The sequence below is a fragment of the Ochotona princeps genome, chromosome 10 (assembly GCF_030435755.1).
Source record: "Ochotona princeps isolate mOchPri1 chromosome 10, mOchPri1.hap1, whole genome shotgun sequence".
Classification (NCBI taxonomy): Eukaryota; Metazoa; Chordata; class Mammalia; order Lagomorpha; family Ochotonidae; genus Ochotona; species Ochotona princeps.
Window position 1 is genome coordinate 20,129,647 of NC_080841.1, and position 17,855 is coordinate 20,147,501.

Below are 17,855 nucleotides of genomic sequence, written 5' to 3' on the forward strand. Positions count from 1 at the left end.
TCAGCTCGGGCTTGAACCAACTCTGATATGGAATGCTGTGTCTCAAGTGGCAGCTTAGCTTGCTGTCCGCAATGGCAACCCTAATAGTTGCTGTGTTTTTTTAACTAAATATGTGGAAGAAGGAAGAGATGTTCAGACAGCGTTCTGTTTCTCCTGTCTGTGCTCTGGGCACCAGGACCAGCGTAGCCCTGTTTTATGGTTCCCCTTGCCATGTACTCTTGTTCTTGTCCTCACTGGTGGCTCCCTGTGGATCAGTATTTCTTTCATTTTTTTTTTTTTTAGCAATGTTCTCCATTTTTTTTTTTTTTTTGCTTTCTGCGTCTCTGAAATTTCAGTACAGTGGATTCCCAGTGTATCAGTGTACTGTGCTTATGTTTGTTCTTTATGCATAAAGGACTGTCTTGTTTCCTCCCCTGAAAGCCAGGCACTGTCACCTCCACTTGTCTCCTTGGAGGAAGTAGAATCCCATGGAACATATAGGACAGATCAATAGCCTGTTCCTGACAAGGTGTTCCTCTCTTTTCAAATCTTTCACTTCCAGCTTCTGTTTTGCACCTGCCATTGTCAGAACCTTACCTCTCTAAGGAGACTGATTCTCTCCATTTAATTTGCTGCGTTTCATTTGCTAGTGGCTTTGAGTTCAGGCTCTAATCTCCCTTAGGGGATGACTAGCCATCTCAGAATAGTCCAGAGTCCCTGCTTGCCGCTGTGAAACAGTAACCTCCAGCAGGTTGCACAGCATCTTTGAGCCTGGTTCCTCAGTCATGCACAGAGGTGATGTTGAAAGGCCACTTGGCATCTGTCAAGTGAGCCTGCTTTTAAAGGCTGTGCTCATGCGTGATGCACTGGCTGCTGCCATAGTCTTTTGGCCTTGGCTGCTGGGAGCAGTTGCCTCTGGGTGGCGTGTTTCTTGGGGCGAGGCAGGGGCCATACTTGCTGTTCCTGTGTCCAAGAAGGTATCCAAGGAGGTGGGTTTGAGCCGGGGCTTGGAGGGAATGGGGCTCACTTCTTCCAGCTCTCTACGTCTTGCTCCCTGGCCCCTAAGGACAGGAAGGTAGATCTTCAGTTCCACAGAAAGCGTGTCTTCCCTTATGTCAGGAGGTCTCTAGGCTTTTCTTGGAACGAAGAAGAGAGTCCTGAATTCTCCCCTCAGTGTGTCTGTATTTTCTCTCTCTCTCTCTCTCTCTCTCTCTCTCTCTCTCTCTCTCTCTCTCCTGCCTCCCTCACCACCACCTCCACCCTCTCTCTCATCTCTCCCTGGCATGACCACAGGTTTGAGTTGTGAGCCAGCTGCTGGGCAGGGCTGTGTCTGTGGCTGAGCCACAATGCGGTTTCTGAGCCCACTTGGCCTCGGAGATGTTGGGAATCACAGTTCTGGCCTCACTAACTGCAGGCTTTCGCCACCTGGACTGAATGTTCCAGATGGAACACTGCATTTGGTGGTGGAGGGAGGGGGTTGCTGTTGGTTTTTACTCAGGGTGGGAGGGTGTGTCGCTGCTGTACATTGTCATGGCCTCTGTGTGGCACCACGGACCATGCCAGGCCAGAACAGCTCTTGCTGTAGTACCTGCAAACCCTGCAGGCTGCTTCCGAGCTCCAGTGGGCTCTGATCTCAGCTCTTCCTGGCTATCCTCCCCGCCATGTTTTCCAGAGGGTGTCAGGTTAATTTCAAAACTCTGACTTTTTTGCTTTCTTTGACTTTTTACATTTTCGTTTTTGCCACGACAAACAATAAAACTTTCCACCAAGCTTGGCTGCAGCTGAAAGCCCCTTTTTCCTGGGTTTTGGCGAGACTGCAGCAGCAGCCAGCTGCCTGGGAAGGCAGTGTGAGTCACAGCCCCGAGCTCCTGCTGTTATGTCTGTTATGGTTGGATGGCCTGGTGGCCACTTAGACAGCGCCTGTCTCTCCACTGCTGCGGTCTCACCACCACCTGAGATGCCGTGTTCTCTGCCTAAAAATATCCCGGTGTGAACTTTGCAAGGGTGGCTGGCCTTGTGTGGGGAGCCCAGGACAGGTCCTGTTGTTGGCTGCTGAATACTTTTCTCTGGACCTCTGGCCCACATAATTACACCAGCCTGGTGGGGAGGCCTGAACCCCGTGTGGTGGGTGAGGATGATGGAGGAGTTTCCAGATGGCCCTGGGTAGCAGGCACTCGTGCCAGGCACTCAAATCTGTGCCCCTGACAGGTGTTTACTGGTGTTCTTGCTCAGCCTCTCCCAGTGGCTAAGGAAGTGGAGGCTGCCCTGGACATGAAAATGAAATAATGTGTTCATTTTGGTGCAAAACATTGTAGAACCCATGTATTTTTTTAATGATACGCATTTTTATTACCTTGAAGTTTGTGAGGGACAGAACACTCCTGTCTGGTGCCTGCAGTGTTTAGGACTGGGGTAGATTGAAGCCAGGAGGCAGGAACTCAAGCCAAATCTCCGACGTGGATATCCAGGATCCAACACCTCAGCTACCACTGCTGCTTTCCACGACTAGTTGAGCAGGAAGCTTGGATCAGGATCCAGATCTGGGTATCAAACTCTGATGCAGCTCATGGGTTTATTAACGGCTAGCTTGAATGCCTGCCCCTTCATGAATTTTTTGAAGATCCCTTAGTGTGAATAGTCCTCGGTTTTTTCATACACACACACATGTATTTCATTAATTATGTAGTATGTTATAAATTCTGCAGAGGATATTGATTGGCTTCCATTGTCTCTTAAGCCATGCTGCACTGAGTGGTTTCTTGGCAGGTGAACAGAGAACATACCGCGAGGTCTCTGCTGAGTCCGAAGGCTTTATACTTCGGCTCTTCCCTGCAGAGGTGAGCTGAGGAGGAAGGTTGCTGCTGCCACTCGCTGACCCCAGCATGGAAGGGGCTAAAGGAGAAGTGGAGATGGTGTGACAAGGGGCTGTGTCCTCCAGTGTTGGCCTGTGACTGGGTTCTGACTCCCCAGGAACAAGGCTTGTAGAGTATGAGGGGGCTTCAAAAAGTTCACAGCACTGTGAGATTCAGAGACAGTGCATGTTTCTGTCAGATTTCTGAAGTTCCATCCTTTACATACATTGCAGAACAAAGGAGGGTGAGTCCCTTAGTCTTTCTATAGGAAATCCTGGTTTGGCCATGGACACAGCTCAGTTGATTGTGCCCCGGGAGCCGTCACCCCAGGGGTGATGAGTGGCAGGTCCTAGGTGGATGCCTACTTCCATAGATGGGTGTGTCTCCATTGTTAACTGGGATAGGTTTCCATCCCGGACTGGCAGGGCTGCAAGAGGCCCCTGTGGGTGAACAGGCAGTCGGCAGCATGGAACGCTTCCCTTTGATCTGCATTGGCAGAGCAGTCTTTGTTTCTGAGGAGTTGAGGGAAACAGGTAGAGGTGTTCACAGGATGACTAGGTTTTCACGCCAGTGGGACCAAAAGCCCAAAGCCTTGGTACCAATTTCCTATTACCTCTTAGTGATTATAGTAGGTTAAATGCCATGACTCTGGGAAGTGCACGCATCTGTGCGTCCATCCACATGCCCACCGTCTCCCTCCCAGTGTACTGCCATTCCAACATTACAGACTTGAAGAATGCTGGGAATCATGCTAGATTTAGGGTTTATGTCACTGCAACATGAACGAGAGGATTTTTGCATGGTAGGAAAGATTGTTGGATAGAGTCCTGTCCCCTTTTGCAGCTCGGTTTGAGGTCAGCGTGGGGAGCAGCAGGGGTGCTGGGTGGGATCCTCACCTGATCGGGGGCAGTGAGAACTGTCTCCTCAGGAAGGCCTTAGCACTATGCTTGGTTTTCTCTATCTATAGGAAGATACAGTTTGTCTTGTTCTTTGTTAGACTTTACAAAGGTTCCATTCTTGCCTGGTGTCCTTTCCATCTGCTCTGGGACACTGAAGAGCCTCGACTGTAAGTTAGGGGTCTGGGTAATTCTCCTGGGCCTGTCCTCTTGTGCTAGAGCCAAGTTCTCTCAACCCATCCAACCTGAAGCTTCTGACCACCTCTGTTCTGATAACTAGGATCGGTGGTCTTCACAAACTTCATGAAAATTGTATGCCAGGAAAAGACTGTATGGAGTTCAGGTTTTTTTTTGTACCCCAGATAAACTTACCTTCAATTGCATTTTGCCATGAATTCTTTGAGTTCCTCTATACAACAACCCTGTGCATTCAAGTAAAGACCATGAATACCACTTCACATGTACCAGAATGGCTCAGAAGAACTCTGGGCTACACTGCATGCTGGCGTGAGGGTGTGGATACACCGGGACACCCATCTCCTGCTTGGGAAAGGCACAGTGTCTGGGACTCTGTAGCACTGGCCATCTGTAACAGGGGGGAACCTGCCTGTGTACCTAGCAGGGACATGAAGCCTGTGTGTGTATGGGTGTATGTGATTTGCAACAGGACAAAACTGAAAGCAGCCTAAGTCTCCTTCAAAAAATGTCCATGATTTCACAAACTGTTACACTTCCCCACCATGGACATCTACTTACAAATTAAAAGGCAGAAGTGATTGCCAAAGTCAGGGGCAGAGGGTTAGGGCAAAGACATCACTTTGTGGTGATGAAATTATTCTTCCTTTATTGTGGTGGATCTTGAACCAAGTGATGAAAATGTATGGAAATGAACACACATGCACAAGTGAGTACAAGTGAAATTGCAACCCAAGTAAGTTGGGTGAGTTGCAGCCATGTCTCAACTATGGTTTTACAAAACTGTTGCCATTGGCAGAAGCTAGGTCAGGTTTTCAAGGATGTATCTTTGTTATAATAGCTATCTTAAGAACAGCAACAAAAGAGCATTGCATAAGCATTGTACCTGATTGGAATTTAAATTTCTTTATTGGCGCCATTTGTAGTACAACATTAAATTATTGTTGGGTTTCATTTGTACACTAGACTTGGTTTGTGTGAGTTTGTGCTTTCTTAGTAAGTGGTCAGTAATTGCAATCGTAAGTATCCTTTGAATCTCAATTTAAAAGAATTGGGCTTTTGGACTTCAGGTGAGTTTTAAACACCTGAGCTTGATGTAGAGTGGCCAAACTTGTGTATATTTGGGAGCAGGCTCTGTATATCTGCTGGTCTCCATGTGAACCTGGAAATAAAATTCTTAAACTCTTCAACTGATGTGTCAGGGTTTTTGTTTTCTGATAAAACGAGACATGCTGCTTTTTTTTTTTTTACTCGTGAAAAGTTTAAGAAGTGGCTTAGTTGATATCAGAGGCTTCATATTGACATTGAAGCTTTTTAACTTAAGAGGCAGACAAAAAGTCTGATAAACCCATTAGCGCCTGTGGAGTGGAAAGAGGTGGGGGCATGGGCCAGTGGTACAGCCTTGGCGTGTGCGGGTTGAGCTTGGAACACTCGCTCAGAACTCAGACCACCTGTGCTGCCGCTCATCCTCCGCCATTCCCAGACCCCTCCCTCCCGCTGCTTCCACTTCCAGGCACGTGTGGGAGGGATGGTAGTCGAAGCAGGTATGTCCCAGGGTTGCCACCACTGTGGGAGCTGCCTTGCTACTTGGAGAATGGGGCATGGCAGGCTAACTGTGCAACTGAGATTACAGTGGTGTTTGTGGAGATGAAATTTGTGTTAGTCCCTTGTTACGTAAGCATGCTGAAAAACCTGGGCCAAGCTTCTTGATAGAGAAAAGAGGGATTATTATTTGTTTTCTGGGGAAGGGGGTCTTCTGGCTCATGGTTCTGGAGATGCTGCACTGACGACAGCTCCTGCTGCCAGAGTCCCGGGGCAGTGCTAAGGCAGGGCAGGGAGCGAATGTGTGTTCTCGCTGTGTCTGAATGTTTTCTTTCCCCCTCCCCGTCCAATAAGACCACCAGGTTGTGGTCATGGTCCTTGGTCCTAATGATGATCTGATCCTAATTGCTTCCCAAAGGCCCTTGTCATTTCTCTCCTAACATGTTTCCACCCGCTTACTGTTAATATGTGGTTGAACTCCTGCATGAAATTAGGGAGGGAAACACAGTGAAGCCGTGGCAGGATTCCAGCGCCGCGTGTGTGGATGAGAGATGGGAACAGTGCTGGGGCGAGGGTCTGATGTACAGCAGCAGGTGTGTGGAAGTGATGACTTTCGCATTACCCACGTCTTTCCTTCCCCGCCCCATCGTCTGCCAGGAGTGTTTACGGCTGATTTGCCACTGCTCCTTCGGGAGGATAGTGAGGCTGGCGGTGAGTGTGAGCCCCGAGGCTGAGCACTCTTCCTGGTCCTCTCGGCAGGGTTCAGTGTTGGCCGCTGGCCAGAGTAGGAGAGAAGTTGGTCTGCTCTCACGGTGTTTTTTGAGACCACTGTTCAGATCATCATGGCATGTCTCAAGCAGATGTGGCTCACACAGCACCAATCTTTCCTGAAGGTTCTTTCAGCCTTTTCCAAGTTGAAGCAGCTGCGGGCTGTGGTATGTGCCCAAATGATCCCAGAAAACAGACTTTTTCCAAAGGAGTCAAATAACACTTAATAAAAACGTCCCTGTGTAGCTGTCCATAGTCAAGCATGCATGGAAAGGAATTCCAGTGTTAAATGCTATAGGTTATGTTGAAAAAGAGTCCTCTCCTTTTATTTGCTAAAACTACCTCTTAAAATAGTCTTTGGCCCCCTTGTTCTCTCTGACTGGACTCTGCCCAGAAGTGAGTGAGTGGGGGAAAATCTGAGGTAAATTTATGTGTCTGTTTTCCATGATTAGTAGGATGGAAAAATATATAAATGAACTTCAGATTTTTCTGATTTCCTTGGGAGTTGAAAGTGGTTGGCCGTGTGTCACATCTAGAATGTTCTCTGGGGCTAGAGTTTAGGCTTGGGAAAGAACAGTGTTCGGGTGATGTTCTGGAAGATTTAGTGTCTGAGGATAGGATTCACGGTTCACATCCTGCAGCTGTCTTTCCTTGAAAGAAGCCTTGTTGGTCTGGCCAGAATCAGAGTCCAGGCATTCCCCATTTCACATTAACACGTTGTTTAAAGGCCCGCCAGGAGGTATCACATTTCCCTCGTAGGTATAACAGCATGTGCCCCAGGAGACTGTCCTCTGTCTGCAGATGCTGCTGGAAGCATTCTGCATGCATTAGCTTGTCTATCCCCACGCCCACCGCATGAAGGAGATGCTATTCTTATCCCAGTTTTCTATAGGAAGACACCAAGGCACAGAGAGGTTCAGTAACTGGTCTGAGGTCACACAGCTAGTAAGCAGGGCACCAGCATTTGAGGTTAGGCGGTTGGATGTCGAAGCGCAAGTCAGCAAACCACGAGAGTATGTTGCTTCTCAATGTTCAAACATTATTGTGGTTTTAATTTAGTTTTCAGAAGTGTTCTTCATTCATGTCAGATGGAGGTGGGGGAAAGGTATTGATACTCCATCGTAGGTTTACTCCTCAAATACTTGCAGCCATTGGTGCTGGGCCAGGCTGAAGCCAGGAGCCAGGAACTCTGGGTGTCCTAGTGCTCAGGGGGAGCCCAGGAGCTTGGGCCGTTATAGCTGCATCCTAGGCGCATGAGCAGGAAGCTATTAGGGGCTAGAAGTGGGACTTGGCCCCAGGCCCAGTAATGTGGGAGGAGGGTTTTTCATGTGGCGGCTGGTGCACTGTGCTACAATTCCCATTGCCACCCCATCTCCACTGCAGTTTTAAAATAAGGATTTCCCAGCCAGATATGGCTTGAAAGTATGTTTTTAAAAGCAAAAGCGTGTAAATTTTGCCCATTTATTTATAACTGTAAAATGGAAAATAGGACTTATTCTGCTTTTCTAAAGTGGGAACAAAAGCACCAATTGTATTGATGCAGCGTTCTCAGTATTACATCGAATAGGTCAGAAACATTTCTTATTACATAAATCTGACCATAAACAATATGCTACAAATGTCATGTGATGCATCATTTTGCGTCTCTGACTTGGATTTTAGAAAGCCCTCAGAGCTTAGGGTGGCTGAGAAATGTGTACAAAGGCTGTTGGTCATTTGGGTTTCCGAAGGTGAGTGTGTGCAACAGGTGTGCAGTGTGGCAGTTTATCCAGCTGTTTTCTGGTCTCCATAGTGTCTGCCGGAACGTCAGCCCCACGTCTCCTGGTTGGGGGACCCAGTGGTTGACGTTGAAGGTGAGGAAGATGGCTACCTGCTGCGAGGTGGATCTGGCAGACCCCCCCTCTGAATCCTGTTGGGCTCATCGCCAGTGGCAGTGGGAAACAGGATTCTGTTACTGGGTGACTAAACAGTCTCCTGTGATGCAGATGAACTCACCTCTCCCCTTTCTCTCTCCCTGGACCCCTCTCTGCCTGCAGCACAGACCCTGGGTTCTTATGGCCTATGGAATGTGGGCCTGCTGGAGTGTGCTGGGGGCTCCTGGTGTGGCCATGGTCTTTCTCCATACCCTCATCTCCTACTGTGTGGCCCAGTTCCGGTCGTTGGGCCTGTCCTGGCTCTGTTCTCTCCTCCTGCTCTCCACGCTGAGGCTGCACGGTGTGGAGGAAATTAAGGTAAGTGTCTCATCCTTGGGGAGACGCCCCTGAAGGCTTAGCCCTGATTCTGGTCTCATCTGTTGTGTTCAGACAGAAACGAACTTCTAGACTCTTGAAGGACACCTCCTAGTGGCCACAGAGGGTAGGTGCACGTGAGACCTGTTGTGAGACCGCCCAGGGTGGCACTTGTTCTTATCCCCGGCTCCGCCCCCAATTTTGGTAGGCATGGAAGGAGGCAGATAGCCCAGGTACCACACAGAAAGAAAAGGAGAACGAAGCCAAATATTCCCCAAGGCATTTAATAGGGTGCTCCACAATTCATACGGAGCCTTCTGGTTCCTTTCCTTGTTTGGTGCCCGTGACTGAGATCGGTGGTGTTTTTCCTTAGTTGATGAATTGTGTGCTCATGTGCACCACTTGGAAGGCTGTGAATTTAGGGAGTAAAAACTCTGTTTAGCCCTCAGGGCACAGATTACACTTCCTGTATGCAAAACTCAGAGGAAGATGTGGCGTCAGACCTTGCTTCGGCCTGACTTCCATTTGAATGAGTAAAATCCTCTTTCGCAGACACTGACCCTCTTACCTTTCCTTTATTTTCTTTCTTTTTTTCCCCCATTTTTTAAATTATATTTTTCACAATCTTCACATAACTAATTAGGGCACAAATGTTCAAGGGCTACAGGAAAGTGGGTAAGACTATCATTTCCACACACATTTGTTTTCTGTATCTGGGGTAAAGGGGGAGGTAAAGGGAGAAGCCCCACCCAGTCTCCCACCCGCCCCAGGTCCCCGATGTGGGGCATGCTCCGTGACTATCAAGTGGTTTTGATAGTTCAACAGTTATGAATTGCTGCCAATCTCACCATTCCAAGCACGATGAAATCGCCACAGAATCCACTGGTTGGCGTAGTCCATCTTAGAGTCTCCATTTGCCCTGTTTTTCACTGCCAACATATGGCTGGGGGTAACTGATTGATTTGTGCTGTCCTCTGTCTTTTCATGGTTAGGGATCAAGTCCAGCAGTTCGACTGAGGGGATCCCTGAAGATACTCTGTCTGAGGTGATCCCAGACCAGGTTCTTATATGTACTGGCAAGTACAGGGCCCAGTACAGTCCATCGCCCCAATCAGCTGGTGGTTGCAATTGCTGGGTCAGTTCTGTTTCCAGCCCTGTCTTCCGCTGGAACCAGTGGATGTCGTGGACTGCAATGGGTGTTGCAGTCCAGCCTGATTCTGCCCAGCACACACTCGGCCCTCGCATAAACCAATGGGAGCTGCAGCCTAGTCGGAGCAACCCACAATAACCCCCACCAGGCCCGCCCCCATCCTGGTTCCCATGCTTGCCAGTATGTGCAGCAGACTGGTCCAGTTTGTCCCACATCCCATTCAGCTCTCATACAAGTCTATGGACATTGAAGCCTAGTTCAACCCAACCAGCTCCACTATCCAGCCCACATACATGCTGTTGGGTGCCCTTCTGTCTAGCCACCCCAGCCCCTGTCCTGGTTTTCATGCCCTCCAGTGGGAATGGTGACCCAAGAGGGAGGAGCCCACTATTTCCCTTCTAGGCCACTACCATCCTTTATTTTCTTAGTTGCAGTAACTGTGCATTCTTATTTTGTGAGTGGACACCAGAGTTGGTCCAGGGGGTACCTGCTGACAGACCTCCTAGGAGTCGGTGCCCATCTGTGGACTCTGCTGGTACTCTGTTTCCGGTTGTGCATTCTCCAGTCCTCTTCTGGGCAACATTAGGCATTCTTGGAGTATGTGGCTCCTGTTTTTTTTTTTTTTAAGATTTATTTTATTTTTATTGCAAAGTCAGATATACAGAGAGGAGGAGAGACAGAGACGAAGATCTTCCATCCAATGATTGACTCCCCAAGAGACCACAATGGCCAGTGCTGTGCCAGTCTGAAGCCAGGAGCCAGGAACTTCTTCGAGGTCTCCCACGTAAGTGCAGGGTCCCAAGGCTTTGGGCCGTCCTCTACTGCTTTCCCCGGCCACAAGCAGGGAGCTGGATGGGAAGCGGGGCTTAGGGGATTAGAACTAGCGCCCATATGAGATCCCAGCACGTTCAAGGCGAGGACTTTAGCAGCTAGGCCGCCATGCCGGGCCCTCCTGACTGGTTTGTTTGCTGTTAACTTAAAGGACTTAGCCCTACAAACCAGGACGTGCTTGCTGGCATGGCTAAGGCTGCTTGCATGGTGTCCCTGCCTTGCCTACGTGTTGGACACACATTTCTATTCTCAAGTCGGAAGTTGAGGCTTGTCATCGAAGGCAGCTGTCGGATCTGGAGTTGTAGGAACTGGACTCCTCCAGCTTTGAGAGCAGTGAGCCTAGAGGTGTCAGCCATCTCAGGAGTCATGAGCAGGACGACCGTGACCCCCAGCACTGTCCCCTTTCTTCCACAGCCTGTTCTTGGAGCCTACCCAAATGGGCTCACACGGCGCTGCTGGGACAGCCAGGTTTATCTGTCTCCCTGTCCCATGCACACACTTTGATTTGTGTGTGTGTGTGTGGAGATTGAGAGAAAGATCTTCGGTCTGCTGATTCACTCCCCAAGTGGCTGTAATGGCCAGAGCTGAGTCGATCTGAAGCCAGGAGTCAGGAGCCTCTTCCAGGTCTCCCACACGGGTGCAGGGTCCCAAGGCTTTGGGCCATCCTCTACTGCTTTCCCAGGCCACAAGCAGGGAGCTGGATGGGAAGTGGGACTCCTTAGATTAGAACCAGCACACTTACGGGATCCTGGTGCTTGCAAGGCGAGGACTTTAGCCACTAGGCTAACATGCCAGGCCCTCAAATCAATAAGCCGCAGGAGAAGATCGGCTCCAGCACTCCTGTGATTGGGTTCTCTTTCTGTGGGTGCTCAGGAGAGATCAGGGAGTAGCTGGGGGCTGCTTGTTGGTTGCTCTATGCAAGCTGAGCTTTTGTTAGTTTCAGTATTATTATCCATCCTTGATGTGCCTGGACATGCAGGCTTGGCATCATGAGGTCACCCAGGCATCTGGCCTGGGTGAAATATGAAGTCTGAGAGGAAGGGCCACATGTCCACACACTGGAGGACAGAACGCTCTCCAGGACCTCTGGTGGAGTCGTAGTATCTGTGGAGATCATGTGGAGTTGGAGGAAAGGGTGGGTTGTTAAAGAAGAGTCTGTGGGAAGCCGTGGACTTGGACTGGGCCCATCGCAGCAAGACAATATCAACCTGAGTCACAGTGTCTGAGCTTTGGCTGGTTGTTAGGGGCCCTGGAACCAATGAAGAGCCATCTGTGAATAGTTAATCAGGAAAGCAGGTGGTTCAGGGACTGGTTGACCAATTGGTCACCAATTACACTGCTTTCTAGTGCTCATCTCTGTTTTTTTGTAAGTTGTGTGTCTGCATCGTTGGCTGTAGTTACCAGGCCTTCCTAATTGGCCCATCAGGTTCTGTTTTGCTTTGTTATTCTTTGCTCAAATGAAATCTCTATTTAGTTGGGCTAGGGAGTTTACCTAACAGGTGAAATATCTCACGAAGCTCCTCATGACGCCCGTGACTTCTGTGTCCATTGGTGAAAGCCGCTGGCCGAGTGGGCTCTGACACTGAGCTCCGGTTTCTGTGACTCTTCTGATTATCATTCTATTAACCTCCCATGCACAGACGACCTTGTGACATTTCTGATGCCTTTTTCTTCACTGTCAGGATAGAACTCTAGTCTTTATTTTAGTATGAAACTTTATTTTCACTTGGAAGGCAGAGAGACACATGTGCCATCCCTTGGTTTATTCCTTAAATGCCTGCAGGATTTGGGGCTGGGCCATATGAAAGCCAGAGGCCTGGAACCCAGTCTGGGCCTTGGACGTGAGTGACCATTGATTGCTGCCTTCCGGGATGTGTTAGCAGGGAGCAGCGTTCAAGAAGAGCCAGGACTCCAAGCCATGTTCTCCGATAGGGGCACAGATGTCCTAGGTGTGGCCATGATGCCATTCATTTTCATTCATTCATTGGCTTGCGTGGCCACTCTTAGGATTGGTTTGATGGGAAGGAGGAGTCGGGTGACCAGTTTCTGTTCTTTGCTGTTCGCTGTCTCTTCTGCTTTTGAAGCTGGAAGCAGCCATTTAACCTCGGAACCTCCTTTTCCACATTTGGAAAAAGGATGTTGCAGCTGCTGCTCCTTCAAGGGTTTAAAAGAGTTGGGCTGTGTTCAGTGATGGTGTGGCCATTATAAGACTGTGAAAGTTCTGGCATGCCTGCTATTGTTAGGTTGTTTTTTTTCCATCTTCTCACCAGGGAACTGGATGCTTTCAGCACAGATGTCAAAATCCTGGCTTAAAAGAATCTGTAGATTAGCAGCTCTCTGAGCCAAACACACCTAACCTCCAAGAGCCATTAGCCAGGCAGTCCTGTCCGCAAAGTGTCCCTAGATGTGACTTTGCCATAAAAATAAAATAAATCCACACCTGAAGTTTTGGGAAGCTGACAGGTGCATCAAACAGAATCTAAGCGCATTTTATAATTTCTTCAAGGTTGCGGTGTTTGTGGTGGATAGTATTTGACATGAGTGAATTTTTGGTAGCTTGAAAGATGCCATAGCAGGGGAACAGATGTCCCCAGAGCAGTTTGGGCTTGCCTAAGTGATTTCCTTGTCTGAATGCCCTCTTCTCAGTGGCTGTCGCTGTCACCCTCCTGGATGTGAGTAAAAACTCTGTGGTGATTGCATTTTCTGTGTGTTACAGTCTGCAAAGACTTGCATGTATTGAATTTCCTACTTGTGTACTATGTATGTATTTTCACAAATTGCTTCTTTCTTGCAATAAAATACATACCTGTTGATGAAAACGTGGAAACTGTAACAACATAAAGGGTTATAAATCTGCCATTTTACTCTGTCCAGGCTTGGCGTCTTACCCTCATTTCCTGCTGTTGCCCCGGGCATCCACGTTTGCTGTTTCTTGTCTTGAGCCACATTGTCGCCACAGTTTTGTACACCTGTCACCCAGAACAGGGACCGTATCGTTTGTCTCTAAAGTTTGGCCAAGAATACCCAACTCACATGGAGCTGACTTAATAACAGAAGGGCAAAAAGAAAAATACTTTGGAGGCAGAAATCCCAGGCGACTTTTGTAAGGGTCTGTTTGTCGTTCGATTCGTTATAGGAGCTGCCGGAGTATCCATTGGTCATAGCCAAGCTCCGTGTTGTCCCCTGGGTACACTGATAGAAGTGCATCCAGAAAGACCTTCATTTTGCTGCCATCAGGCCTAGTGCTAAGTTGATGAGGTTGGAGATGCTGTTTTCCTGCTGCTCGTTAGTCGCTTGATTTGATTACCAGTGGGACTTACTAATACTCATTGATTCTTGACTCCCTTTGTGGTGTACACCAGGTACACAGTCCCTCTCCAGGGCTGCCCAGGTGGGCCAGCACCTGTGTTAGGATTGAACTATCCTACTTCTTGCGGCTCAAAGGTTGTTCTCTTCTGGCTTTGCAGAGAAGGTGGTACAAGACGGAGAACGAGTACTACTTGCTGCAGTTCACGCTCACGGTCCGCTGCCTCTACTACACCAGCTTCAGCCTTGAGTTCTGCTGGCAGCAGCTGCCCGCGGCCCGGGCTGCCTACTCCTTTCCCTGGATGCTGGCCTATGTCTTTTACTACCCAGTCTTCCACAACGGGCCCATCCTCAGCTTCCCAGAGTTCACTGCACAGGTAAAGTGGGCTGGGCGGGGCGTCCCATCAGTTCAGCGTCTGTCCTTGTTGCAGTGTGCCTTTGGGATCTTGGGTCTGTGTGTTCCAGTGCACCTGCAGATGTAAAAGGATTTGCCACCTTGAGCTTTTGAAATAGTTTGGGGAGATCAGGCTCCACAGTCAGTTAGTCTGTCTTGTGGATGAGCAGACTTCCCAGAGTTCATGGAAAATGGAATTGAGAGGTAAGTTTAGTTTGAGGCAAGACTTTTCCAAATCTATGCATGGATTTTTCATAATACGCATAAGCATGTGTTTTTGAAGGATGCCCTTGTGTGAGCGCTAGTGGTCCCTGCACTCTGGTTCTCAGTGGGCTTGCTGGAAGCAGGGGACAAGACCAGGGCATAGCAAGGGACTTGGAAGTCTGTGGCCACTGCAGTGAGGTCCCTGGGGAGAATGTGATTGTGATGGTGCTCGCTGCAGAAGGAGGCAGACAAGCTCTCCGTGCTGCTGCTTGGGAGCCAGTCTTTTTGTGAGCCGGGGAGTGCTTGGGTGGCCTGGCTGAGGAGGGATGTGGTTTTAGGCCCCTGCTGGCCTTCTGCGGATAGCATCCTCATCTGAAAGCTGCTTCTGTCTCCCCCATTTGACATTTTCACTGTTTAGAACTTACTACACATACACACGTGGATTCACACATGTGCACACACACACGCGCCTGCATATGGAAGCATTCAGAGGGCAGGGCCAGGCCAGTGTTGCACATTTCTGGGGAATAATCTGAATGCTGTGCCTTAGAAGACTAGGAACATTCTAGAAATTTTCTTTTGTCTAAAAGACACCACAGTCATGTATTGGATTCAGAATGCTTTTGCATTGTAACATTAGCTTAAGACTCTAAAGTTGCCAGGGAAAGCGTGTAGCTTATGGCTGTGCTGGGCAGCTGTTTGTTGGTGTCTGGTTTCCCGGATCTCCCTTCGGGCTCCATAGGGGTCACGCTTTTGTCCTGGAGTAATTCCAGGTCTGCCTGTGGAATGGTTGTTAGAGGCAGGGGTGGCTTTGTGGTGGCAGGTGAACTTCTAAGTCAGAGTGGGCTGGGAGCGGGGTACACTCTTTACAGTCCTATAGCTGTTGTAAGTATTGAACTCTTCTCGATTTGGCAGCCAAGAACTTTTAGACATGAAGCATCCATCTCCTGTTCCCGAGGACAGATAACAGTTCTCAGAAAATGAAGAAATCTATTAGGGAGGAACAAATTCTTTCCCCAGCTTTCTCATCCGGAGGGGATTTGCCACGTAGGATTTATATTTTGTTATGATGCAACAATGATTTTTTTAAAAAGTTCTCATCTCCCACTTTTTTTTTGGCATTTATTTAAAAATCAGAGACAGATCTTCCGTCTACTGGTTCACTCCCCAGATGGATACAACAACTGGGATTGGGCAAGGCCAAAGCCAAGAGTTTCTTCCAGATCTTCTGTGTGGATGTAGGGGCCCAAGCACTTGGGCCATGGTGCAGGTGCATTGGCAGGGAGTGGGATCAGAAGTGGAGCAGCCAGAACTCGAGTCGGCATCCACGCTGGATGTTGGTGCTTCAGGCACTGGCTCAACCTGCAGCGTCACAGCTTCTGCCCTTCACCTGGTGCTGTGTAGGGCTAGCAGAACTGTCGGAGGCCTCCCATGTGTAGCGTCGTGTATTGATCCACATGGTCAAGATGGCTCTGAGATGACTGGTCACCTAGATTCTCAGCCAAGATCTCTTATCTTCCTAAGTCTCAGTCTGAGAAAGAAAATGGGCTTCTAGTGGGGGCCAGGGTTCGAGACTCTGGGTCCCACGTTTGTCTCACCTCTCTTTTTAAACCCCCTTCCAAAGTGGTAGCAATTAAAGACTACAAGGAACTTGGAAAGGCAATTAATAATCTTTCTCTATGGTCTGAAAATATTCATAGAAATGTCAGTTTAGAAAAGAAAGACTGTTCAGTTTGGCTGCAGGGCAGAGAAATCCAGAAAGTCCCCACAACACTCAGGGGGTGGTTGCCTCGATAGGCAAGAGTTTAAGAGGGGAGGGTGAGGCAAGAAGCAGCTCTACTCTAGTGAAAAAGTTCTTTTGAGGAGGCAGGAAGGGAAGGGCTGGAAGAGCTGATCAGCAAAGCTGGCTATGATGGAGCTGAGTGGGTGAATCCTTGTGGTGCCTTTGGCTGCAAGGATTGGTAGTGAAATTCACGTTTGCTGTGGGACTGTCTGGATAATGCTTGAAGGCAGCTCAGAGCTGGAGATTGACGCTGCACCACCAGGGGGCAGCAGAGCCCTGTGATGGAAACCAACCTAGGCTAGAAAAGCATAGTCCCATTGGGGATCTACAAAATCCCGATAATAAAATGACAAGATGAGGTGCATCTTGTAATTTTAGCGTGTACATTCCCACATTATAGGGGGCATTTGTATACATTAATCATGCATACACAGACATTTCAAAAGGACTCTTATTCCTTAACTTGAATGCTGTTAGGATATGTGTGTTCCCCTCTCTCTGCTGGTTCACTACCCCCAAACGACTGCAATGACCTGAAATAGGCCTGGCCAAAGCCGGGAGCAGCAAACAGTCTGGGTCTGCCGCCAAGGGTCTGCATTGCTAACAAGTGGAGGTAGGAGCTGGGAATTGAATCTAAGCGCTCTACTGCAGGATGTAGTTGTCTTCACCAGAGTCCTATATGCTGGACCAAATGCCTTACCCTCTAGGCTGGTTCCTAATGACATTTAGGGTGTTAGCATAGATTCCAGGTAGGTGTGTGTGTTTTCTACCTGTGTTCCTGAGCTGGGTGAGGCAAGAATCCACAGGTTCAGGGGCAGGGCAAGGTGGGATTACTTATGTGGCTGAGAGCCTGGGTGGCCCTGCCTTGCCCGGAACGCATTGACTTGTCCATGCAAGCTGGTGTGGGGAGGACAGAGAGCTCAGGAGTGATGGGTGGTGGGGCTGTGTCCTGAGCCAGGGCTCATGCAGGGAATTTGGCGTGGGGACTAAATGCAAAGGCTGTGGAGCCCAACTTCCCTGCTGTCTGGCCCCGTGGGAGCTTTTGCCAAGTTCCTTGCAAAATTTATGTCTCAGTTTCTGTATCAGTCAAATGAGCAGACTAATGATACCCGCTCCCCAAGGATGTGAGAATGAATTAAATGATTTAATGGTAATGGGACTTGACACAGCAATATTGCTGCTTGTTTACTCTTGTTGGCCGAGAGCATTCAGCAATTCTAGGGTAGAGTTCAGCCCAGACTGAGACCCTAGAAGTCCAGTATGGTGGGCACAATAGCAGGGTGTTCTGGAGTGTGCTCTCAGAAGAGGCCAGAGTGCTGGTTCCGTGTGCTTGGTGAGAGACCCAGGTGGCGGGTGCAGGTACAGAGGCGTGGGCCAGCTCCTGAGTGAGGTGCGCAAGCTCTGGGAGCAGTCCTGCACTCCGGGAGTTCTTTGTAGGGCTTGGGTTGGCTATGGTTCTGGAGAGCTCCAAGAATCATGCTAATTGTGAGTCAAAATTCTGAGAGCTTGCTCTGAACCAGATGGCCATGGTCTAACTTGTTTAATCCCCACAGCGCCACCAAAGAGACAGAGCGATTCCCCCTTCACAGATGGGAAAATAGAGGGAAAGCAAACTTATCAGAAAGCAGAGTATGTGAGGCAATGAAGACACAAGTCTGGGCACACTGACCAGTGTAACAGGAGTGAGTGGAGGGTGTGTGGCCTGCTGGGCATGCAGGGCTGCAGAT

At 49.0% G+C, this 17,855-nt stretch overlaps 1 protein-coding gene across 2 annotated transcripts in view; it reads left to right on the forward strand.

The window, feature by feature from the left end:
• Positions 1–17,855, forward strand: part of HHAT (hedgehog acyltransferase) — a 262,535-nt gene that overhangs the window by 43,613 nt on the left and 201,067 nt on the right. For both annotated transcript variants that reach the window (XM_058669146.1, XM_004578676.4), the window contains exons 5-6: positions 8,269–8,463; positions 13,909–14,124. In XM_058669146.1, the coding sequence (XP_058525129.1) occupies positions 8,269–8,463; positions 13,909–14,124 (411 nt within the window). The remainder of the gene's footprint in view (positions 1–8,268; positions 8,464–13,908; positions 14,125–17,855) is intronic.